We start from the raw sequence: 25,776 nt of genomic DNA, 5'->3' as shown, positions 1-25,776 counted from the left end.
TGAATGCACGTGTTTTATGGTCCGTGGACAACATGGCTGCGCAGTGGTCAGAGGTAGAGCGGGCGGAGAAGGAGAAGCGGCGGGAGCTGGTGCTGCAGGGAGCGGACGAGCGGCTCCGGCAGTGTGATGGCCACTTACCGCCCGCTCTCTTCTCCCTCACTCTCCTCAATTACTTGGAGGTGAGCGGATGCTCCGAGCTGCGGGAGCTCCCGGCTGATCTGGGCCTCCTCTCCCACTTGCAGAGCCTGATCCTGTGCAAGAACAAGCTGCGGAGCCTCCCCCGGAACCTGGAGCAGCTGCGCGGCCTGAAGGTGCTGGACGTGTCGGGGAATGAGCTGGAGGAGCTGCCGGCCGAGCTGTGTAACCTGCCGGAGCTGTGCACGCTGAACGTCAGCTGGAACCGGCTGCGGGAGCTGCCCCCGGGCCTGGAGCGCTGCACCAAGCTGGCGGGGCTCAACCTGTCCCGGAACCTGGTCACCCGCCTCCCTGCCGGCCTCATGAGCCCCCAGCTGACCCTGCTGGCCTCCATCACTGCGGCCGACAACCAGCTGCAGGAGCTGGGAGGGGAGATCGGCCACCTGTCAGGGCTGAAGGTATGGGGTGTCAGGGGGGTAGTCAGATCAATGGTGGCCATCCAGTGTGCCGCCATATAGGTGATGGCTGTCAGCTGCACATCATGTGCGCCGCTACGGCCACTGTGCCACTCATTTCTGTAGGGGCAGGTCAATGGTGGCCATCCAGTGTGCCGCCATATAGGTGATGTCTGTCAGCAGCACATCATGTACGCCGCCACAGCCACTGTGCCACTCATTTCTGTAGGGGCAGAACAATGGACGTGACAGAAGTGCCATCCAGTGACACAGTAGCACTGCATGCTGCAATGGTGTGAATACGGCCTAAAGCTCCTGTCCATAGGGTTACATTAGCCAGGCAGTCCTTCTGTACTTCAGTATACCACTAAAGCAGGGATGGCCAACCTAAGTCTCTCCAGCTGTTGCAAAACTACAACTCCCAGCATGCCCGGACTGCTTACAGCTATCAGCCTACAGCAGGGCATGGTGGGAGTTGTAGTTTTTACAACAGCTGGAGAGCCGCAGGTTGGCCATCCCTGCACTAAAGTAAGAGGATGGGAAGTGTAGTAGACCGCGCTGTACATGTAGTGCTATGCCTGTATGTCATCAGGCTTCACACGGCTTGTCACCAGTGTCACAGCATGAGAGCAGGCTGACCTTAGACCTGTGCGCTGCTCAGCTGAAGTGATCTGTCTTTTGATCCCTTCCCAATATTTGGCTGCATTTCAGTGAAAAAAGAAGTTTTGATATATGCACATGAGCCTCTAGGAGCAATGGGGGCGTTACCATTACACCTAGAGGCTCCGTTCTTCCTGCTGCCCCCCTGCACTTTGACAGGGCCAGGCATCGTGAGCATCATTGCCACTGATTTGGCAAAGTCTCGCAGCTGCTGCGCGCGGTTCAGTAATCGCTCACTGGCAGATCTCTTCTGTACTATGCCTGCGGCGCAGAGCAGGTGTGAGACTTTGATGTTGCTCCTAGAGGCTCATTTGCATATATTAAAGCTTCTCTTTTCACTGAAGTGCAGCCGCATATTGGGATGGGATCAAGACAGATCACTTCAGCAGACCAGCGCACAACTCTAAGGTCAGCCTGCTCTCGTGCAATGGCAGAAGCCCTATATGGTACACATATTGTAAAGAATTTAAAATGTAAAGAAAAATCCGGCAGGTTTGGCAATGGCCACTAAGTCTAATAACGGCACCACTTCCTAATTTGTGCAGGTGACTTTCAGAAGTCTTCTACTTAACACAGGCAGGATTATAATGACAGATATCACCTATATAGAGATAACACAGGATCCCCCATTCACAATATCTGATATCACAGCTTTTCTACTCCCTCCTGACCTCTGCACAGGTCACGCCTCCCATAGAAGTCACTGAGTCCCCTCCAGACTATTGTGTCTGTGGCCCAGGGGGGCTAGTGTAAAGCATATCTCTAAATGCCGTGGTGTCCACCATAATCATGCTCAGAAAATAGAATTTAAAAAAATCAAGAACATTAGGAAAATAGGGTATGTGCAGCTATCTGCTTTAACTGGCAGAAAAATGATAGGTTGCACAATTCTTCTAATCTTGAAAGTAATTTTTTTTTTTTTGCAATGGGGCCTATGGGTGACAGGTGCAGCCCTACCTTTACACAGGTTTGAAAAAGTGTGATGGCGAACCCTTCACAAGCATGCCTCATTATTTTACCCCCTTTAACCTTCTGTTGCCATTACTAGAGTCTGGACCTCTCCAATAACCAGCTGACGGAGATCCCACCGGAACTGGCGGACTGCACCAAGCTGAAGGAGATCAACTTCAAGGGCAACAAACTGAAAGATAAACGGCTGGAGAAGATGGTGAATGGCTGCCAGACCAAATCCATACTGGAGTATCTGAGAGTCGGAGGCCGTGGAGGGGGAAAAGGGAAATCCAAAATCGAGAATGCAGTAAAAGAGGAGGTGAAGGACAAGAAGAAGAAGCAGAGGAAACAGAAAAAGGACAGTGGAGGAGATGATGAGGACGAGGAGGTGGGAGACATGAATAGGATGATGCTGAGGATCCTTCACATATCTGAGAACCCTGCAGCCCTCATAGTCAATGTCAGTGCCAACGTGAAGGATGTGCGGCCGTATATCGTGTGCTGTGTGGTCAAAGGGATGAACCTGAAGCCTGGAAACTCCCTGAAACGGTTCCTCACAGCACAGGTAAAAGTCCTTGTCTCCCTAATATGAAGCCCCCATTCCCCTGCCCGATACATTGGGTTTCATTTCTCAAAGCTTAAAAACTGGCCAGCAACCAATAAAGGCTCTGCTGTGATAAATGAGGCCAATTACTCCAGTATGGCTGAAGGAAACTTAGTGGCACAAACCCCAGATGGAGCTGTGATAGCAGCCATGTTGAAGAATGACAGGATAGGATTGTTAAAGGGCATCTGTCAGCAGTTTTGTACCTAATACATGTGCACTTGGCAGCTGAAGGCATCTGTTGGTCCCATGTTCATATGTGCCCGCATTGCTGAGAAAAATAAAAATAAAGGTTTAATATATGTAAATGAGCCTCTAGGAGCAACGGGGGCGTTACCGTTACAGCTAGAGGCTCTGCTCTCTCTGCACCAATGCCAATCAGATATTGATGACCTGTCCATCAATGTTGTACTCCTGGAAAACCCCTTTAGTGTCACTACCTCTACCTCTAGTGTTCTACGGTGGTGCCTACTTCCTTGGTAGTCTTGGGTAGGAGAGGTTTTTTTCCTTAGGATAAGTCGGCAATATCTGATCGGCAGGGCTCATCAATATCTGAACATGGATCCGACTCCTGGTGACCTGACCGATCAGCTGTGAAGAGGCGGCATCATCCTCTTTAAACAGTTGATCGGTGGCAGTGCCATGTGTCTGACCCCCACGATCAAATGTTGATGACGTATCTTGAAGATAGGCTATCAATATTTAACCCTTTAAGAAATTAAAATAAGGGCAGGAAATTATGGCCTAAATTATTACGGCCCCTACAAACATGAATTGGCTCTGCTGCAATTGACTTAAATGCTATACAGCCACTTGAATTTTCACCCCCTGATGTATGCTTTTTATGGTGTTTGAATGAGTGTGTGTGAATCCACCCATACACACACCTTCCTGCAGCGGTGACCTCATATCTATGAGACAACTGCAGCCAGTCACTGGCCTCAGAGGTCTTGTGTCATACATGGTCTTGTCATTACCGCTGAGGCCAGTGATTGTCTGCAGTAGTCACGTGGATTTATGTGACATCACCGCTGTTCCAAAATGAGGACCAGTGAGTAATACTTGTAGGTCTCTTAAAAAATGGCGGGCGTGAAAGCGGAGCATGCTCTGCTGTTTTTGAATCCTTAGCTTAAAGGGGTTATTCAGGATTTTCATATGGATGGATCAGCTATTTGAGGAAGCTGTGGCGTGCACTGGAGCTCCATTGAGCGCCGCAGCCTTCTTGCAGGTTACCAAGCACAGCGCTGTACGTTGTTTAGTGGCCGTGTTTGGTATCACAGCTCAGCCCCTCAGCGCATGAATGGGACTGAGCTACACGTATGCTATGTGACCGATAAACAGTGACGTCACATGGCCTCGGAAGAGGCCTAAGAGCTCATGCAACCCCATGGCCTCTTCAAACAGCTGATCAGCAGGGGTGGTGGGAGTCGGAACCCAGCCAATCTTATATTGATGACCTATCTTGGGGACATCAGTATGGAAATCCTGGAGAACCCCTTTAATTTTTTTGGGGGGAAAACCTAATCTGTCACCACTATTCTGGACTATTATCTATGGTAATACTTGAATAGTGCTGCACATAAGGAGTCCAGATCGCTATTTTTTATTTTCCTATCCCCGTTCCCCACTGTCAGCGCTCAGGGCTGCACTGCGCTAACATCATGGAGCGGACTTGTGCGCATGCACAGTGGTCCTGACTATGTGTTTCACTGCAGCTTTAAACGCTGACGTGGGGAGGAACAGGGGGCAGTAGGAAAAAAAAAAAAATACTGATCTTCAGTCCTACTCTGGTATTGGAGCAGATAATAGTTTAAAATCGTAGTGACGGATTCTCTTTAACCTCCTGCCCTACCCCTTTAAGTACCTGGGGCCTGCTGCTGTTGCCTCACCCCCCTCCCTGCACTCCTAACTGCAGACTACACAGGGACCTTTTTTAAAAAGTTGTTTTCTAGCATGTTATGTAGCATGTTGTCCACTTGATGGCAGCACATGATAGCATTATTCAGCCTATGTACCCTTTTGATTGCAAACAGTTGAAAAAGGGTATGTCGACATATACTGGCCGCATGTATGATGTGTGCCCAAAGGATAATCTGGACACGTCTGCCCCATAGTAGTGTCCAGCATATATGTCAGGAGATTTTCCCATGATATGTGATGGTCATATACACTGCTGTGAACAGAGGCTAATGGTGTCTGGAGTAGTGATCTTAGGGGCAGGAATATTCTGGGCACCACATTCAGCTGCCCCTCTGCCTGACGTGGCTGATAACAGTAATCTAATGCTCCCTGTTGACTTCAGAATACACAGACATCTAGTGCCTTGTGACTAGGAATCTAGCAGGCGTCCATGAACCTGTGGTTTTAATATTTTCCATATTACATTCCTTTGCTTTAGACCAAACTCCATGAAGACCTGTGTGATAAGAGGACATTGGCAACTATCGCCACCCACGACCTGCATCTAGTGAAGGGACCCTTATTGTATGACGCTAGACCTCCGAAAGAGTTCACGGTGAGTTCACGTTCATTGTACCGCAGTGGATAGTGGATCACAGGACAGTGTCTGATCGGCGAGAGTCCAACCCATGGGTCCTCCAGTGATCAGGAGACCATGGTGGCGGAGTGTGCATGCTGCGGCTCCATTCAAAGTCAGTGGGACTCGCTCCTCTATCTCCATCAGTCCCATGGAGTTAGAATTTTCAGGAGTGGTAACAGAGGACCATCACAGCATAGAGTTGATGGTGATGCAAGTATTTGCTAAATGTCAGGAGAGGTGACTGGTCCTCTTTAACATGTCACGTATATGGGAGGTTTATGGGGTATTCCATTGTGATGGGTTATCCTCTATCCTGTGTAACTTTAGATTGGTGAGGAACCCTTAACAATTACAAGAATTGGGACCCCTTAACCCTCAGGCCCCCCCAAATGGAGCGGCAGGTTGGGCATACACACTACTGGAAGTTCTGGGAATAGCAGAGATGAATAGAGCGGTAGTGTGCATGCCCGACCTGCCACTCCATTCCTTTCAGGGGGGCCCTGAGGGGTATGGGGCCCCCGTTCTCATGATTGGTGGGGGTCCCTGTGGATAGGGGATAACTTGTTACAACCAGAAAACCTCTTTAAAGAGGACCTTTCATGGGTTTATATGTTAGAAGCTGGTATGCTTACCAGATAGGGCGGCCCCTACAGATGGCAGCACTGTGTCCCCCGCTTCTTTTGGCGCCTGATATGTTAACTTAGAGTATCAGTACAGGGAGGAGGAGACGCCAGGTTTCTCAATGGGTGTCTCCTTCTTCCTGGCCGTGACGCTCTCTATTTCGATTAGACTTCACTACAGCCAGGGAGAAGATGCCCATTGAGAAACCCGGCGTCTCCTCCTCCCTGTACTGATACTCTAAGTTAACATATCAGGCGCCAAAAGCAGCGGGGGACACAGTGCTGCCATCTGTCGGGGCCACCCTATTTGGTAAGCATACCAGTTTCTAACATATAAACCCATGAAAGGTATATGGTGGCAGGATCTTCCAGGAGATGCGATCACAGAACAGCTCCCTATAGACCTAAGCTTACCCTGCTCTCAGTCATGAGCAATCTGGTACAAAACAAGCTGCGGTCTCTCGGAGCATGTGTTGTGGAAACCATTCTGGTCTTTGCTGAATTTGCCTTGAGGGAATAAACTTGGCCGGTGACTAGACATAGAAGAGAAGTGAGGTGTGTTCTGAAGATCTACATATCTCACACGAGGCATGGACTGGGTGCGCCACATCTTCTCATAAATCTGATGATACTAAGCTAGGGAAACTCTGCAGGAGAGGCAGCCGGATTAAAAAAACGTTTCTGCTTCCAGTAACCATGCCACATCTACCCACAGGTTGTGTGTAGTATTGTAGCTCGGTCCCATCACTGAAGCTGACCTGCCGTACCATACACAACCCATGGACTGGTGTGGACAGCAGCCATGTTCTTCCCACCACTGATCATAGAGGTTGGTGTTGGCGTGTGGAGGCAACTAGTGTACGGCACTGATGCTGTTTTTTATAGGTGGCATTGTTGTCTTATTAGATAAGGGCAATTTGAAGGCTTCTGTGGAGGGCATTATGGTCTAACATGAGGACGCTGTGGTTATGATTGCTGGGGTGCTGTGACGTGGCACTGATGGCGTTGTTGTGCCACGCTAAAGACAACAAAGAAACACAACGTGGATCACGCATTCACATAACTGAGCTTCGCCTGCCCTGTGTGTTTGGAGTGCGGCACCCGTATCTGCGTGAATCTCGGCCTCGCCACTCATGCAGAACCTGAAGTGACCTGTTTGTATAATGTGTAATGATTTTAGCTAATCCTGCATTGTGTGGCCCTAATCCCTCGGCCTGGTAGTTAATATTTAACAAGCAGAGGGAAAATACGTTCGACATTTGTCTGGCTTATTCCTTGTCATCGGAAGCACGTAGTCATGTTTAGCTGTAAGAACCTTCTTACTGATTCTGGGAACCCTGGGGAAAAACTAATATGGCTTCCATTAAAGCCCCTAGATGTGCGGTTAACCATGACAGTTCAGGTGATCTCTCTGATCTGGGGCTGTCGGACTACAGCCTGTGGTTGTCAGGGCCTGCTTGGAGTTGTAGTATGGCAACTGAGGGAGAGCCACAGGTCGGAGATCATTGGAAATGAGACGCTTTGAATAGGGATAAAATAATGGATGGCACACTAATATCTGGTGTCACACGGACTAAAAACTATAGGTAATTTATTCAGGAAATTTAAAATATAAGCTAATAGAAGTAAAAATCAGGATCATATGTGTCAACAATAAATAGCAGCAAATACAAGATCAATAAGCAGCAATGGCGGCTCTAATAATAACAACCGCAATCTGAGTGACAGTGATGAATAATGGCAATTAGTCAGATATGGCAACAACAATATGAATCCAAGAATGTGTCCCAAAAATTTTTTGTAAATGTAGATCCAAAAGAATATAAGTCCAAAAAGGATTAGGATAAAGGGAAAAGTCTCTCTTTAGTGATCTGTTACAAAAATGGCCATTTTATGTTGCTCCAAATATATATATATATATATATATATATATATATATATATATATATATATATATATATATATATATATATATATACATACACACTCATAAACAGAGGTCTCCTTCAGATATTTGATAGTAGATGCTGATATCATTCAGTGCACTCCTATGTTTTATCTGTTTTTAACGCTGCCAGCACTATTATGTTTTCTTATTGGTTTTGGTTTTATATGTATTAGATTGTGCCGTTGAACCGCAAAGAAATAAACGCCAAGGAGCTTGTCCGGCAGCTGCAGCTCGAGGCCGATGAGCAGAGGAAACAGAAGAAACGTCAGAACGTATCTGGACTTCACAGGTTAGTGCCCGGAACAGTAGTTCTGTTCTTCTGTCTGTGGAGATCAGCTGCAATATGAGAGACAGGAAAAAGAGACAAGTCTGGTACTTTTAACCCCAGAGACGCCAGGCTGCTATAAAAGGGGTTTTGAAGGACTTCGATATTGATGAGGATGACCTATCCTTAGGATAGTGAACGGCAGCTGGAACCAGGAATGGTCACTACACATTGGAAGGAGCTGCCTGCCTCCAGCTCCCAACAACGGGGGGAGATTCATCAAGACTGGTGTTCCCATACGCCAGCCCTAATCCTCTGTGCACTGAGAAGAGATGCAACTTATTTATTAAGTAGATGCCTCTTAATAAATTTGGCGCTCTGTGCACCTGAAACTTAGATTTACGCCAGCAAGGGGATGGCATTGACTTGAACGTTTCTGACCTAAGTTATAGTAAATTCGGCAGGCCATGGTAGGCTTTGTCCCCTCACGCTATGCCCCATACCATGTCTTGCCCACTTTAGAAAAGTGGCGAGAATCTCAAAAAGTTGCAAATAAGGTGTGCACCATAATTTGCAACTTTTTTATGGACCACAGTGGCAGAAATATTTTGATAAATGCCCCTGACTGTTAGTTCCAGTGACCACAGCTCCTGCTAGCAGCTGATTGGTGGTGGGACTGGGTGTTGTAACCCCTCTGGGGGTTAGTGATCAGGATCCCCACACCGCCTCACTGCCGCCCCTTCTGGTCATCTTCATTACAGTGGAATACCTCTCTTCCGCTATGCTCACACTTCTTCCATTTTTTTAAAATTATGTTTGCCTGATGGTGCATTCTCTGGCACATATCCATATGGCTCCATGAACCAGGTGAATGCGCCAGGCATGCTTTCCTATTTCCACTCTGTACTTGGGCGTAGTCCACTGAGCATACCTATACAGAAATGGGACATATTCCATGCAATACCACGTAATGTAGAAGTATTACATGGGTGGTGTACATCCCAACCTGCCATCAGAGGTAGACGCCAGAGAATGTGAACAGAGCCTGGATCTAAGCTCTGCCAGCCCTACGCTAGCAGCCACCTGTCCAAGACTTCTATACGGTCATGAGGGCTACAAAGCATAACCCCCAACCTGACCATTCATTCTTGTGATCTCCTCCAAACATATCCGATGTCCATTATGTAATGTGTATGGCCAGTAAAAGAATTTTCTATATCTACACATGTACATCCCATTCGCACCAATTTAACATCCAGGTGTAGGCACTGAATTACCCTGGGTGTCACGCTGGTTTCTGGTTATAATGCTGGATCTGTTGTACAGTGGACATTGGCAGGCCCCTCTGACTTAAAGTGGTGAATGCTGTGCAAGGTGGTGGACACCTTGGCAGACATCTCTGTTTTACCCTTTAATTATGACCCAGAACCTACCAAGGCCTATCAAATTAAAACTCCCTCTGTCATTTTGCCTTTTTAGGACATATTGACCCCATACGTCCTTTATGAACCAGATAAGAGAGCCACTAAGTAAGAGTAGTTATGTGAATGAGCGACACGTAATACTACATTTCCCCTGCAGGGGGTGGGGGGGGGGGGGGGGACATGTATTCTATGTAGAGGCCGATGCTTTTTATGCTGCTTTATGCAAGATTTGCTAATGGAAAGAATTGCGCAGCTCCTCTAAATACCCTCTTGAAACAAACCATTACATGAAGGTCCCTATAGAAAGGCTTGTGTTGTCACGGTTGGTAGTCATCCTTCGATTTGCGCTCACCACTTTGTGAATAGTGCAGGTGTTCCTGGTGTGTGGTCTGTTACACAATCTTCTAGTGTTCTCAAGGACCAGATTACTGACACAGGACGGCACCGTGATCCCTGAATTCCAGTATCTCACTGGTTACTCAACACTCGAGGAGGGCGCAGCCACCATACACCTCCATTGTGTCCCCTGTGCCTATGGATCAGACGTGTATAACATTTCAAATCCATCTGCAGAGAAAAAAAGCTGCTTCTTTGTCCTGCTGGAGATAGTGTTACTGCAGTGTCACTTACCTCCAGTATCCGAAATATCCAACACAATCTGCAGAGGCACTCTGGGGTAGTAGTTACAGGTCCAGTTTGCTAGCATCTCATGCACACGGCCGTACTTTCAGTCTACATTCGATCTGCGTTTTTTTGCAGATCGAATGCAGACCCATATACTTTAGTGGGGCCTCAAAAGATGCGGACACCACACCCTCCGTTCCAGCAAAAAATAAAGAACATGTCCTATTCTTGTCCATTTTGCGGACAAGTATAGGGCATTTTTACAGAAGTTTGCGGACCACAAAACACTTGCAGCCATGTGCATGAGCCCAAAATCCAAGAAATTAGAAAAATCTGATTAATAGGGCCGCATTAAATGGTAGATGATGATATGTGACTGCTGCCAAGACACTTACCTCCTTCTCTGATGTCTGCACAGTGCCAGTCCAGATTTGACATCTAGTCTTATGGGTTCCCTACCAACTAAGGGTGGGATTGTCTTTCTTATAAAAATAAATCCAAAAAATAAAACCGAAATTAAATACGTAGCAGCAGAACCTTTAACCCACTGGCATACTGCAGGGTACTGTTAGAAGTAGACAAATGCAAACCCATGCCACCGCGCTCGGTGAGCGTAAAAAATGTTTTCTAACATTGAATATATGGATCATGTTATAAACAGCGTTCGTGCTGAATGCGCTGTACTTATACATGGGAGGCTCAGATCAGATTTTGATCAAATTGTGTAAGTCCATCTGCCACGAGAAGGAGTTCTCCTACAGACGGGTCCCTACACTGAACCAACTTGCTGCGGTCTTAAACCTAGGCCTCCAAAATAGACCCAGGGGAGGTATAATCTAGTATAGCAGTGATGCAATTTAAAACGGTCCATTTATTCTGTTTTGGCATAGATCTCAGCGCTCGCACAGCACTGCTGCATCTTGCTTGTGTACTACGGTCAGAGCAGATGTGCGTGTGCCTATTTATCTGTCGTTGCTAGGATGTGCTGTTATTTTGCAATGTACTATTATACGTCTCCTCGATCTAACAGTGAAGATCAGAAAAATCACTAATCTCACCCATTTACGCCATCTAAGGCAGTGTCTGATGTCCATGGTATAGAAGGGGGTAAATCTAAGGGGATGCCCCTTTGCAAGCGGTACTGGTATTCCCTGACCAGCAATGTCTGCCTGTATATTGTGCAATAAGTGATGACTAAATGTGGGACATCTTCAACAGTAAATACCTTGTATAGATGTCATTGAATGGAGATGATGATGTTCACCTCTGCTCTCCAGGTACCTTCGTTTATTGGATGGTAAAGAGTATTACCCATGCTTGGTAGATGCTGAGAATGCAGTGATCTCCTTCCCACCAATCACAAATAGTGACAAGACCAAGGTAAGTCATTTCTGGAGTTTATAGCTAAAAGCTGCAAATGATTAAAAAAAAGTTTAGAAATATTTGACAGACTCTTCTAAGAGTTGTATTTGAAATAATAATAATAATAAACTGCTTAAAGGGTTGTTCAAATTAAAATGTTCCTCCAACAATAATTTGATTACAGAGGGATTGTCTGTGGGAAACCTTTAGAAAGGGTTCAGTTTCCCTGCAGCGCCACAACAGGGAAATTGTGGTATTACACTGTTTCTAAAGTGTAATTCATTGATTTGTCAGGTCCTCCAGAGTCATAGCGTTCGGTGTCCATAATTCTGCACATTACCAGTTTGTGGTTAGATAGACCAGGCCGAAATAAGGCCAGGAGATTGGGTAAAGCTGAGGAAGAAAAATAAGAACCAACTTGATGAATCCATAGGAGTTGCCACTTAGTCGGAAATCCAGTCTTTTTTTTTTTTTATTTTTTTATGGCTCTGGCTCCAGTGGTTCTATCCGTTTATAGGGTTTGTTCTTGACTACATTGATGAGGTATTCCAGCCATGAACGTTATTCCCTGTGTATGGTCAGACCCTCGGACTCCAACTATCTCACTGAATAATGGATGACGTGCCCCTTTAAAAGAGGAATTGCAAAAACTGAACATCATATACAATCAATTGATTTTCTGTGTGTTTTCCCAGGTCCGTAAATCCACCCGGGACCTTCTTCTTGAGGTGACTAGTTCCAGCAGCTTGCAGATCTGTAAGGAAGTCATGGATGCCCTCATTGCTGTGAGTTTTGCTTCTACAGTTGCCTTTCTCCTCTGTCTTGTCCATCTTTTTCCCTGGCTATACCTGGCATTTTTGGAATTCTTGTTGGTTGGACTCGATTCCATGGATGACGTCCACACATTGAACATTGTACTTGTATAAATATACTCTGCCTGCAGTCTCATGATTTTGTATAGTCAGACGTCCTCAGACAACCCCCCACCCCCCGAGAGGTTCTGTAAATGGAAGATTACATACCTGCTTCTCGACACAGACTTCCCTGCTCCTTCTCCTCCAGGCCTGGGCTGCTCTGCTGGACTCCAGTTTGACATCGTCGCAGCCAATCACTGGCCAGGGCTGAGACTGGATCACCTTGCGTCATGTGACCATTTGTCATGATGTAAGGGAATCCGGTCTCCGCCACTGCCAGTGATTGGCTGTGGCGATGTCAAACCGGATGTTTTCATAGAGGGAGTTTGGCGGAGCAACCCAGGCCTGGAGGAAAAGGAGTAGGAAGTCGGGAAGGAGGTAAATCAACTGCCCTTTATAGGTCCAGCCAAGTGGGAGAGTTTGCCAAACACTCCCCCATTCTTTCACAACCCTTTTAAAGGGAAATAGTTTGTAATTTAATCTTTCAATGTGACTGGATAACATTGATGGGCAATTTTGAGATCGTAACCCCAACAATTCCCAGAATGAGTGGGCTTGCCGGCCATGTCTGCCCACTGCAGAGTTGTGTGTCCTCTGTTCACCGTCCATACCATCATCAGAACTACAGAGGTGCTCGTCAAAACTAGATCACAGCGAAAGTGATCTGTTTGGCGGTGTCTTTGTCTGTACAGCGTGTTACTTTGAAACTGTTATTTTTAGATGTGCGGTGTCCTTAATGGAAACAGTACGCAGAGTGTAATTCCATCTCTTCTGATATACACAATCACGTTCTGCCGTCAGTGGAACAACGCCAGGTGTCTGAGGAGATCGACTTATCTACTGCGTATAGGCGGTATATATATGTATGTAGATGTGTGCTTGTCGTCAGTAGCGTGTGTCTGGTAATGTTGGCGCACTGGTGTGTGGACACAGGGAGTTTGGGGGGGTCTTGGTTTATTTGGCCAATGCAGATTCATCCTGGATTCTTGCAACAGTTATACTGGGTGAAATACTACATTACAGTGCCTGAAGGTTGTCAACCAGATTTCCACATAACCTGATTGGCACCCTGCCATTGGCATCCCTATTCCTGTTTAGTATGAGCAATGTACAGGATCTCTAAAGGCTATGGACACCTTCAATGCAATTTTTTTATGATTGCTTTTTACTCAGTTTGGGTTAAAAATAATTTTTTCCCCGGCACCTCCACAACGGCACTGACAGGAGGGTGTCCCCGTCCCCAGGACAGGAAACAACGTAGGGGCAACAATTCAAAGAGTCCTCCTCTCACTTACCTCACCAGTCGTTGTTTCCTGTCCTCGGGTCGTAGGAGCCGGCCATCCAGCTCTCGCTCACCTAGCGTTTCGGCATGCCTGCCTCTGGAGATGATACCGCCAGGAAGCCTGGTGATTCTGCCTCTGCCCATAGCCTGGTAAGCCTCCTCCCCTAAGGGGGGAGAAAACTTTTTTATTTGTGCTCAGATGATTTAGAACAATCACCTTTTATATTGGGTACTTATGTTCACATCTGGTGAGGTGGTGGCCCTTGTTATATTATGGTGTCTCATGGTCTTATTACCCCTATGTCTTCCTTTTAGGGCACTGAGACCATTATTCACAAGCCAGCCAGCGAAGCAGGTCGCAGAAAATGCGCCATTTGTAAAAAGTCCTTCGCTTCACAGAGCAAGAAAGCTTTATGTCAAAAGTGCACAGAAAATATAGTATCTGAGGAGTCGCCATCTCTCCTGGAGTCTGAGAGCAATTATAAAGGAGGAAGTTAATTCCGCTGTTGATTTAAAAATGGCTTCTCAATCACCACGGCCATCTACCTCACAGAGATCCCACACCTCTGATGTTCCCCTTGAATTTGATGAGGGAGAATTAGCTTCTGACTCTGAATCAGCCTCTTCGGATGACTGCTCTGGCAGACCCCTATTCCTTCCAGAAGAGACTGAGGGATCCCATGGATAAGATATCAGAGAGCATGTTAAAAAAATCCTGGGAAACAAATACGGCAATGTTACGCCCTAGCATTGCCTCTACCTGTACAGCCAGAACCCTCTTGGTCTGGCTAGATCAGTTAGAGGAACACATTGCAGCAGGTACCCCTAGAGAAGAAATTCTGGCGTCCCTTCCCATTCTTAAGAACGCATCTAACTTTTTAGCAGATGCCTCGGCTGACCTCGTCAGACTCTCGGCCAGGTCTGCCGCACTCTCCAATGCGGCTAGGAGGACAGTCTGGCTTTGCTCATGGTCGGGAGACGCGGGCTCTAAGAGTCGACTGTTCCATCCCCTGTGAGGGAGACACTCTTTGGTTCAGGGGTAGACGATATCCTTGAAAAGGCATCTGATAAAAAGAAGGGGTTCCCTCTAGAAAATAAATATTACCATCAAAGGCGATCCTTTCAGAATCAAAGATAGACCAGAATGGACCCTAAAAAAAAGACTGTTCCTGGAAATGGCAACCTTCCAAAGGTAGGGGTAGGGGTTTCCTACTTAACCCTGAGAATACTTCTCGCTCTACCCAATGACGCCAGAAGTCCTGTAGGGGGCAGATTGAGGGATTTTTTTTTTCCAGCCTGGGAAAACATCTATACCTCCCCGTGGGTTTTAAATACTCTAAAAGAGGGTCTAAAACTCGAATTTACCTCCCTTCCCCCAGATCGATTTACAATAAACAAGAGACTCTCCCCAAAGGGAAAACAGCTTTGTCTATAGTCAGAGGTATCCTCCCTAATAGAAAAGGAAGTACTCCTTCCTGTTCCAGAGGATCAATATGGGAAGGGGTTTTATTCTCCGGTCTTCCTAATGCCGAAGCCAAATAGGTCCTTCCGACTAATAATAAACCTAAAATCCCTAAACAGATCAATCGTTTACAAAAGATTCAAAATGGAAACCATAAAATCAACAATAAACCTCCTTCCTCAAGACTGTCTGATGGCTACATTAGATTTACAAGACTCTTACGATCATGTCCCAATATATCCACCCAATCGAAAATATCTAAGAATCGCAGTCTTTATAGGGAACGAATTGCCCCATTTCCAATTCAAGGCGCTTCAGTTCGGGCTTGCCTCAGCTCCAAGAGTATTTTCCAAAGTCATGTCCGACGTCATAAAATACCTACATCTCCAAAAGATATTAATAATACCTTATCTGGACGATTTTTTGGTAGCGGCAAGCTCGAACTCCATCTCTCCAAGAGTGCTTCACCACTCTAGGGTGGATCATAAACTTCAAGAAGTCGGATCTGTCCCCAGAAAGAAGGATAATCTTTCTTGGGGTTCTGGACTCTCATCTTCTGATGTCTTTTTTTACCGGCAGACAAGAAGGAGAAAATAATGCTGGAAGTCTCCAGATTCTGCTCCCAGAGGACGGCCACCCTCAGGAACATAATGATGATCCTGGGCCTTCTCACCTCCACGATTCCATCCGTCCGATGGGCTGAGAGCTATTCTCGGGTAATCCAGTCTTTTCTCCTTTCCTCATGGAACGGAACAATCTCTGCCCTGGAGAAGGTTTACATCCCGAGTGCGGAAAAAACAACTTTAAGGTGGTGGCAAGTACAGAAACACCTAGACACTGGGGTCTATTGGAGACAGAAGGACGTGATGCTGATTATCACAGACGCCAGTGGTTCAGGATGGGGAGGCCTTGCGAACGGAAGGTACATACAGGGCGAATGGGGCCCAAATATGATAGATGCCTCGTCAAATGTAAAAGAGCTCATGGCCATCTTCAAGGTCGTTACGTCTCTTCACACGCCCTCTTGCTCAAATCGCGTAAAAGTATTGTCCGACAATACTACAGCGGTCGCCTACCTCAACAGTTAAGGGGGGACAAAGAGTTGCTCTTTAGCAGCGGTAGCTCGCAACATTTTTTTTCTGGGCAGAAAAAAAACCTATCGGCCCTTTCGGCAGTTCAAGTTTTTCTTTTTTTAGCCGGACAACAGTCAAAGAAGGCGAATGGTCCTTAAATCCCTGAGTATTCAAAAAGATCTGCGAAAAATGGGGCTGCCTGGAAATAGACTTATTCGCCACAAGGGAAAACAAACAAACCAAAAAGTTCTGTTCCCTCTGCGGGCAGGGCCATCCGCTTTGGTTAGATGCCCTAGCCCAACCTTGGCCGAGCACTCTGTTGTATGCCTCCCCCCCCCCTTCAGCCTAATACAGAGAATGCTGATGAAAACAGAGGAGGAGCAAGCTTGTGTGGTCCTCATTGCACCTTACTGGCCAAGGAGGGCTTGGTTTCCTCTACTGCTGAAACTGTGTGAGGGGATTTACTGGACATTACCACAAAACACGGACCTTCTTCATCAGGGTCCCATGTGGCATCCAAACTTAAAACAACTGAACCTGACGGCCTGGAAATTGAACGGTCAGTGCTAAAAAAGAAAGGTCTCTCAGATGAGGTGGTTACTACTCTCATGCTGAGCCGCAAACCAATTACCTCAAAAATATACTTAAGGACCTGGAAAGCCTTCCACACCTTTTCAAAAAATTCTCTTTATCCTGACATCCCTCAGATTCTAGAGTTCCTGCAAGCAGGTCTAAACAAAGGTTATCGTCCTTCCACTCTAAAGGTTCAGATATCTGCCCTCAGCACCTTTCTGGATTTAAGACTGGCCGATTCCCCTCTTATTAAACGCTTTATCAAAGGGGCTACCAGAAAGATTGACTGTTCGTTCTATGGTTCCACTTTGGGATCTGAATCTAGTCCTCTCGGTCTTAATGGAGCCTCCATTTGAACCGGTGGATGAAATCTCTCTAAAACTATTAACCTACAAGACAGTATTCTTAGTGGCAATAACCACTGCCAGAAGAATTGGGGAGATACAGGCCTTCTCCTGTAAGAGTTCCTGCAAGCAGGTCTAAACAAAGTATAAATTACTCTTACCGGTAATTGGATTTTCTAATAACCTCCACAACGGCACTGAGTTATTCCCTCCCAGATTGAAATGTATGTTTATTGATTTCTGCAAGTATTATGCTGCTTATATTGTCAAATGATGTAATTTGACATCTAATACAATTTTCTTTTTTGCATCTTCTCCGAGTACTCTTACTGACTGGTGAGGTAAAGGGGAGGAGGCCTTTTTGAATTGTTGCTCCTACGTTGTTTCCTGTCCTGGGGGCGGGGACACCCTCCTGTCAGTGCCGTTGTGGAGGTTATTGGAAAATCCAATTACCGATAAGGGTAATTTATACTTTTTCCAATTGGTCTGTATTAAAAATTCAGCAGTTTCTGAAATGCAGAGGGTTAAAAATAAGTATTTGTAAGCTGTCACTATCTGTTCACTCTGAATCCTGTCAGCTGACGGCTCATATGTAGCTCTTATTTCTTATTACGGGCTCCAGTTACTCCAGAAATGATTATTCTTATTTTTTTTTGGCCTTTAAACTGTTAGAGCATCGGCAAATAATAGAGGGTGCCCTCATTTTGGAGGCCTCTTGTCTTAACTAAAGCATCCACAAAGAGCATCCCATGCTCTAAAATACCCAGCATTACACCGAGCAGTTTAAAAAGGAACTGTGTAATGCTTTATTTCTCCTATGGTGGCGCTATAGTAGAATTAAACACTGGAGAAGACCCTGTGATTAATTTATCGTTCATAGAACCTTCAGGGTAAAAAAAGGTAAAAAATGTACAACCTCATGAAAGGGAACCTATCAAATGATAGATGAAAGCTTATTCAGAAGCTCTTCTGCTGATATGGGACACTCTTTGGGAAGGTAGTCACTCCACAGTGGGTGTGATTACAGCACAGACAGCATGATTATTCAATGCCCCCCTCAGATCCCTACTGGTGGCTAATTAGCATATTGCATGTGCCGAATTACGTTTTTTCCTTCTTTTTTACACTGATTTTTCGGGAGGTTTATATATGGTAGAAGCTTGTCTGCAATGCTGTAAAAGACAGGAATTATGTGGTGGTGTCGGACGTACACAGAAATCATAGGGCATCATAGCAAAGTTAACCCCTCAACTGTCTGTTAATGGCGTTTTTGGCCACACCTAGAATATACTGCATCTTGGAGAAAAAAACACAGACAAAAAAAAAAGGCAACAAGTGAGGAAAAAAGACTTCAACTTAGAGGGCTGGTATTAAAATTGGGTACACTCCAAATCTGGCAGTATGGCGTGGACCTCCCAACAATACCCTGGTGAAGGAGGGGATGGCACATCGGGAACATGTGACTGCTGCAGCCAATTACCGGCCTCTTCAGTTCACCACTCTGGTCAGTGATTGGCTTCAGCAGTCACGTGTTGTCGACCTGCCGTCACCTCTGGGAGAACAGGAGTGGTGTTGCAGAATCTGCCAGGTAAGTAGTCTTCTATTCTTTATTTACCCTTTTTAAAACTGAAACCGTTCTTCGATGAGAGGAGATAGAAATTTGAAGCAGTCAGACATAATAGAGACTAGAGTGACGGGACACCTCCACCTGGCTACAGTACCATATTGGACCAATATATTGACTCCTTCAGAAATGTTGAGGATGCCCTTCAGACGCCCCGCTCCCGTTTCACTCCTCAGTTGGTCTGGGCACAATCTGTGTCACTGGCTGATCTAACTTGGGTCTCCCCTTCCAGGACATCATGGACGGTCTATCTGACCTTCTAGTAATATCTGTATACAGGCCAACTGCTGTGCCACAAGGTGCGAAGTGTGTGTGTGTGTGCATTGTTTTTTTTTCTTTTCTTCCTCCTTTCCTTTCATAGTTTTCTGTGGGGTTTCCCCTCTTATCAGGGTGTGATCCTATCCCAGGAGACTTCTTGGCTCCTGCTTTATTTGTTAGCCGTGGGCTGCAGTCTGGGTGGTTTTCTACTGTTGGCCGCCCAGAGATTTTTTCCTGTCTGATCAGACGACTTCAACCAACTTGCTGCATTTACATGGAGTGAGCTCCATGCAGAATTGTCAGGAAAGAAGCTTTTCTTCCTGACCACTACCAGCTTGTTTAGTGGGGGCGAAGAGCTGCATTTACATGCAGCCATCACCTCCACAGTATGAGGACGAGCGATCGCTGCTGCTATCATACAGCTGCACTGTTGACGTTAGGTGTCCACATGAACGATTGTTTCACATGATGAATGAGCATTTTGCTTGTTCATCGGGTGATATGTGCCACCTTTTGATGGGTAGCTTATCGGGCTGACTCGTTCCCAATAATTGCCTGCTCATCAGAGGAGGTGAGAGCTGCATTTTCATGCTGGGATCGTCCCCATAGAGAAGCATTGTTTCTGGGCAGCAGTTTGCTGTTTGTACAGCATGATCTGCTGCCCAGAGACTATAATGTAGGTGACCGCAGCAGGAATGCTTTTCTCATTCATGGGGTGATCGGTGGCACCTTACAGAGAACAATTCCTGGGAACTCTCCTTCCTGATGTCTGGAAGACTCCTATTTTGTGTCTCTGGATGAGAGCGATTAACCACTGTTAGAGCTCATGTACACAAACGTATTTTCTTTCGGTGTCAGTTCCGCTTTTTTTTTTTTTTTTGTGGACCTGTTCAATGGGTCAGCGCAAAAAAACTGAACTTACTCCGTGTGCATTCCGTTTGTCCGTTCCGCAAAAGAACATGTCTTTATTATTATTATTATCTGCATTACGGAGAAGGATAGGACTGTTCTATTAGGGGCCAGCTGTTCCGTTCCACAAAATACGGAATGCACACAGACGTCATCTGTATTTTTTTGTGGATCGCAAAATACGGTCGTGTGCATGAGCCCTTAAAGTGACAGAGACCATGTTGCACGTCAGAAAAAGTATGATGTTCATCCCAAATGTGTTTTTTTTTTTTTTTTTTTTGTATTTATGCTTTAAAAGTGTTATTAATACACTTATTAGTCTCCCCTGTGAGCTCTATGTCCTATTGTAAATGACTATGCCCTGAGTGTCTACAGCTGCCACTAGGGGGAGCCTCAGCACATATAAATTTATACAGCTACAATAGAACTCAATAGGAGCTGTACAAATCAGTATGCAGTGAGCACCACCTAGTGGTGGCTGCAGGAAACTATTAGACTACTATGTGGGTATCCGTGAAATCAGCTCAGTGCTAGGGTCCCCATCCACCCTGGGCCCCATAGCAGTCTTGTGGTGTGCCACCATGGCAGGTACAACACTGGGTGGAGATTTATTGTGGAAAATGCACGCGACAGGTTTCCTTTAAATTAAAATTAAGCTGCAACCTATGGGGCTGCACAAAATTACTATCTCATCTATCAGAAGAGTACATTGTTCGGGTTTGTTACCTCAGTTTGCCGTTAACAGGACTGTGGCACTGATGAGAATCCCACCATCTTTGACACGTCTGTAAAGGGATACCTTGCAGCCCAGGTTCTAGATGGAAGCCACACCACTCTTGTCTGCAGTTTGCAAGTGCATTACCAGACACAGCCCATAGACACTAGCGAGTAGCCTTGTTTTTCTAATCGCATAAAACCCTATTCATTTTGGTGTCTTTCTTCTTGTGCAGAAAATGGCAGAGCTGAATAAATTCACCCTGGAGAACAAAGAGGAAGAAGTCACGTCAGACACAGAACCCGACGAAGGTGTCACCCCTCAAAAACCAGTGGCCGAGCCAACCCCAGAAGTGGAGGGCAGCTCCGAGCTTGTATTGGAGCAGGTGCGGGTGGCTGATGCAGACGGGAACCTCAAAGTTTTATACCCTTCAAAAACTGACCTAAACCTGAGTTTGTCTTTCTCGGTCATGCGTTAGAAGCGTTGTTTTGTTAGGAACAATTATGTAACTTATTTTTACTGACTTTTTTATGTTTTTTCTCTTGTGTTACCTCCGCTTTAGAGACTCCATACCCATAGTGTAATCAGTAATAACATTGTACAGCCTGTTTATTCCTCGTCTTGAATCTTCCTCTGTAGTGGATTCAGGATCCCTAGAAATCACTTAAAGGGGTTGGTGGTTCTCTAGAACAGGGATCAGAAACCTCCAACACTACAGTTGTTCTGAAACTACAACTCCCAGAATCCTCCTTTCTCTTCTATGGGAGTTACAAGAATAGCCAAGTAAGTGTGCATGCTGGGAGTTGTAGTTTCACAGCAGCTGGAGTGCCAAAGGTTGCTGATCCCTGCTCTAGGATATGCCACCAATGTCTGATAAGTAAGTGCGGGTCCCATCTCTAGAACAGAGCCCGTGCTTAAAGGGCTTCTGTCAGCCCACTAAACCGTTTTTTGTTTTTTTTTTGCTTAATAATAACCCCTACACTGCGATTTATCCATACATAAGTAAAATAAGAATTTTGGTTCAGTAGAATTAGCTAAAACCCTATTTTTATAATATGTAAATTACCTTGCTACCAGCAAGTAGGGCGGCTACTTGCTGGTAGCAGCCGCATCCTCCGATGGTAATGACGCCCCCTCTGCTTGTTGATTGACAGGGCCAGCGGACGGGATCTTTCTCCGCTGGCCCTGCCTGTTTTCATTCAATATCTGGCGCCTGCGCCGCGGCCGTACCTATCTTCAATCGGCGCAGGCGCACTGAGAGGCGGCCACTCACTCGGCCGCTTCATCCTCAATGCGCCTGCGCCGGGTGTAGATGTGACGTCATCGGCGCAGGCGCATTGAGGATGAAGCGGCCGGTTTAGTGGGCTGACAGAAGCCCTTTAACTGTTTTCGGAAGTCCCGTAGAATGAATGGGAAGCACACCGTGGAAGCATGGGCACCGCTCTATTCATTTCTATGTGGCTGACAGAAGTAGCTGAGCCAGCGGTCTGCTCTCCTTTACTTTTTGGGCTCCTTTCTAGAAATAGGTGCAGGTCCCACCTCTGGGACCTGCAGCTATCAGACATTGGTGGCATAACTATTTATGTGCGTGGCTACCAGTACAAAGGTGGTCACACGAAGTGCCATCTTACTGCCTCTCCATGCTGCAGAGGCTTGTTCTAGGTACCATCCATCTCCATCCAACCACTGTTAGTTATGTGCTATCTTGGTATGATATAGGTAAAGGATATAAACGTAGTCCAGGCTGTCACAATACGCCCCAAATTTATTACTGTGGCTTCTGCTGTCAGACGTCTTCTATTGCTTACCTCCGCTCAGGGCTGGTCTAACTTTTATACCGTATAACCCAATATACTAGTATACGCCTTTAGTAAATCTGGCGTATTTTACAAGCCCACCTAATCACGCCCCCTCATCCAGACCTTCATGGCCGCGTCTAGCAAATCACAAATATGTTCTTTTTAGCGCAAATCAATTATAAAGTTTTCGAAGTTGATTTCTGCCAAAAAGGTGTCTGTATTCTGGCACGAGGACCTGTCAGTGTGGGCTATAGCGTAGCAAAGGAAGGTTGGCATCGCGTTCATTTGTTCTATTTTTTCTGTTCTGACGTTAAGCAGGATGTTGTTAGTTTTCATGGTAATATAAAAACCATATAGAAATCCGTATTCCATTGTATTTGATACTTTCAGTGTAATGGTGTGTATGTGCTGTGTGAATGGTCCTACACCACAAGGTGAAAGCTGCCGCAGAAATGTGTACAAATATGTCGCTTTCTGTTAAAGGGTCACTGCGTGTTCGTAAAACTTTTAATATGTCATAGTTTTCATTTGATGGATGTCTGAGAGCTGAGACCCCCACCGATGGCTAGAACGAGGCCAGAAAGGCGTGCGCATATCACACTCTCTCCTCGCTGCAGGAGAGGAAGCCAGACCGCCTCAGTAGATGGTTCATGGGCCAGTCTCAATTCTGTCCCCTGTAGGGAAGCCAATGCAACCCTGAGGTATAATTGGCATGAAGTACAGCATACCCCCAAAAAACAGTTCATTATGGTGAAAGATCTAGGTAAATACACCTAAAAACTAAAGGGGAAATGTTATCTTTTTTTATTTTTATTTTTTGCCACTGTTTAGGCCCCTTTCACACGAGCGAGTCCCACACATTGGACTCGCAGCGTGTGTCAGGGAGAGCACCCGTCCTGAACTCTGGAGCACTGCCGGGGTCGCATAGCATTAGATTGATTTATGATGCTATGTAACCCTTACAGTTCTGGGATGTATTGTAGAACACTGTCAGTATTATCTAGTACATTCCAGACCTCAAAGGGTTACATAGCATTATAAATCAATATAATGCTATGCGACCCCGGCAGTGCTGGGAGGACAGGACGGGTGCTGTCTGATGCTCACGTTGTGAGTCTCGAGTTTGACACTCGCTAGTCTGACAGGGGCCTTATGGTGTAAAAAAAAAAAAAAGTCACAAATTATGGCACTCGTCATATTGGTGATATTATTCGTGACTTTTCAAACTTCTTGACACTTTTCAAAAGCCATGGGAAAAGTGGGTCTGGTCTAGCAGTAGGGGCAGAGCCTCTAACCACTCTTTAGATTCACTTTTATTTATACCTGAATCCAGCATTATTGTAGTTAAAATCTACACCAGTTCATTGCTGGCGCATGGACTGCCAGAAGATGTCATTAAAGTGGTCTCAGTCAGGCAGGTCCTACTCTAAACCTACCTATGCCCTTGGGCATCTATATTCAGGAGAGCAGACCCTGCCCATATGGTGTGCTGCTCGTAGTCACCTCTATGTGCATCCAGCAACTGATGAGAGGAGGAGCCCGCACAGCTACATGTACCACCTGTAGTGTAAATGTACCCTCACATACAGGAAATTCTCTATTCAGATGCTGTCCTCAGTCATATGGGAACCAGGGACCCCAGTGCCCAAGGTAACAATGCTAACCCCTGAGCCACCATGCTGCCCAAGTGTGTTTGGGAATTTCCGACGAGGACTGTAACGCAGTACTTCCTGGTGTGCTATTTGAGCAGAAGAATACCGGACATGTTGACTTCTAGGAGTAACAAAGGACTGGGCATTTGGTAATAGCACTTACTGGCACCGGATTGTGCAAGACTGGTTCTTCCTGAGCAAGACACAGGACACAGCGAGACTTGGCAGCAGAATATGTTTTGTCTCCAATACAGTCCATGCATCGTGTACTCTGATCTCCAAGAGCTCTTTATTCTACTTCATTTCTGATAAGACAGAGTGCAAGTGGTCAGGAGAGATCGGTTTCCGGGACCATTGCTAGATGGATGGATGAATGAAACGTGCTATAGTAGTGAGGAAATACTACAACCAATAACTTAACAGCGTTTGGGGACTATATTGAGCACATAGAAGATGTACTGCACTGTAAGGGAAGGCTATATACACTGCTCAAAAATATAAAGGGAACACAAAAATAACACATCCTAGATCTGAGTTAATTAAATATTCTTCTGAAATACTTTGTTCTTTACATAGTTGAATGTGCTGACAACAAAATCACACAAAAATTGGAAATCCAATTTTTCAACCCATGGAGGTCTGGATTTGAAGTCACACTTAAAATTAAAGTGGAAAAACACACTACAGGCTGATCCAACTTTGATTTAATGTCCTTAAAACAAGTCAAAATGAGGCTCAGTAGTGTGTGTGGCCTCCACGTGCCTGTATGACCTCCCTACAACGCCTGTGCATGCTCCTGATGAGGTGGCGGACGGTCTCCTAAGGGATCTCCTCCCAGACCTGGACTAAAGCATCTGCCAACTCCTGGACAGTCTGTGGTGCAACATGACGTTGGTGGATAGAGCGAGACATGATGTCCCAGATGTGCTCAATTGGATTCAGGTCTGGGGAACGGGCGGGCCAGTCCATAGCATCAATGCCTTCGTCTTGCAGGAACTGCTGACACACTCCAGCCACATGAGGTCTAGCATTGTCTTGCATTAGGAGGAACCCAGGGCCAACCGCACCAGCATATGGTCTCACAAGGGGTCTGAGGATCTCCTCTCTGTACCTAATGGCAGTCAGGCTACCTCTGGCGAGCACATGGAGGGCTGTGCGGCCCTCCAAAGAAATGCACCCCACACCATTACTGACCCAATGCCAAACCGGTCATGCTGGAGGATGTTGCAGGCAGCACAACGTTCTCCACGGCGTCTCCAGACTGTCACGTCTGTCACATGTGCTCAGTGTGAACCTGCTTTCATCTGTGAAGAGCACAGGGTGCCAGTGGCGAATTTGCCAATCTTGGTGTTCTCTGGCAAATGCCAAACGTCCTGCACGGTGTTGGGCTGTAAGCACAACCCCCACCTGTGGACGTCGGGCCCTCATATCACCCTCATGGAGTCTGTTTCTGACCATTTGAGCAGACACATGCACATTTGTGGCCTGCTGGAGGTCATTTTGCAGGGCTCTGGCAGTGCTCCTCCTGTTCCTCCTTGCACAAAGGCGGAGGTAGCGGTCCTGCTGCTGGGTTGTTGCCCTCCT

At 46.2% G+C, this 25,776-nt stretch overlaps 1 protein-coding gene across 1 annotated transcript; it reads left to right on the top strand.

The window, feature by feature from the left end:
* Nucleotides 1-21,525, top strand: LRRC47 (leucine rich repeat containing 47). The gene is made up of 7 exons (XM_040429288.1): nucleotides 1-593; nucleotides 2,299-2,766; nucleotides 5,204-5,320; nucleotides 8,086-8,201; nucleotides 11,503-11,605; nucleotides 12,283-12,372; nucleotides 20,977-21,525. Exons 1-7 carry the CDS (start codon nucleotides 33-35, stop codon nucleotides 21,217-21,219), a joined length of 1,698 nt encoding a protein of 565 aa, XP_040285222.1. The 5' UTR covers nucleotides 1-32; the 3' UTR covers nucleotides 21,220-21,525.
* Nucleotides 21,526-25,776: the final 4,251 nt, after the last annotated feature.

This window comes from Bufo bufo, chromosome 1 (genome assembly GCF_905171765.1).
Source record: "Bufo bufo chromosome 1, aBufBuf1.1, whole genome shotgun sequence".
In the NCBI taxonomy this organism is placed as follows: Eukaryota; Metazoa; Chordata; class Amphibia; order Anura; family Bufonidae; genus Bufo; species Bufo bufo.
This window is presented reverse-complemented; position numbering and strand designations above follow the sequence as displayed.

Coding starts and splice junctions, on each gene's coding strand:
- LRRC47 (XM_040429288.1), top strand. CDS start 33: ATGGCTGCGCAGTGGTCAGAGGTAGAGCGGGCGGAGAAGGAGAAGCGG. Junction 2,767..5,203: donor AACGGTTCCTCACAGCACAG/GTAAAAGTCCTT, acceptor CCTTTGCTTTAG/ACCAAACTCCATGAAGACCT. Junction 5,321..8,085: donor GACCTCCGAAAGAGTTCACG/GTGAGTTCACGT, acceptor TATATGTATTAG/ATTGTGCCGTTGAACCGCAA.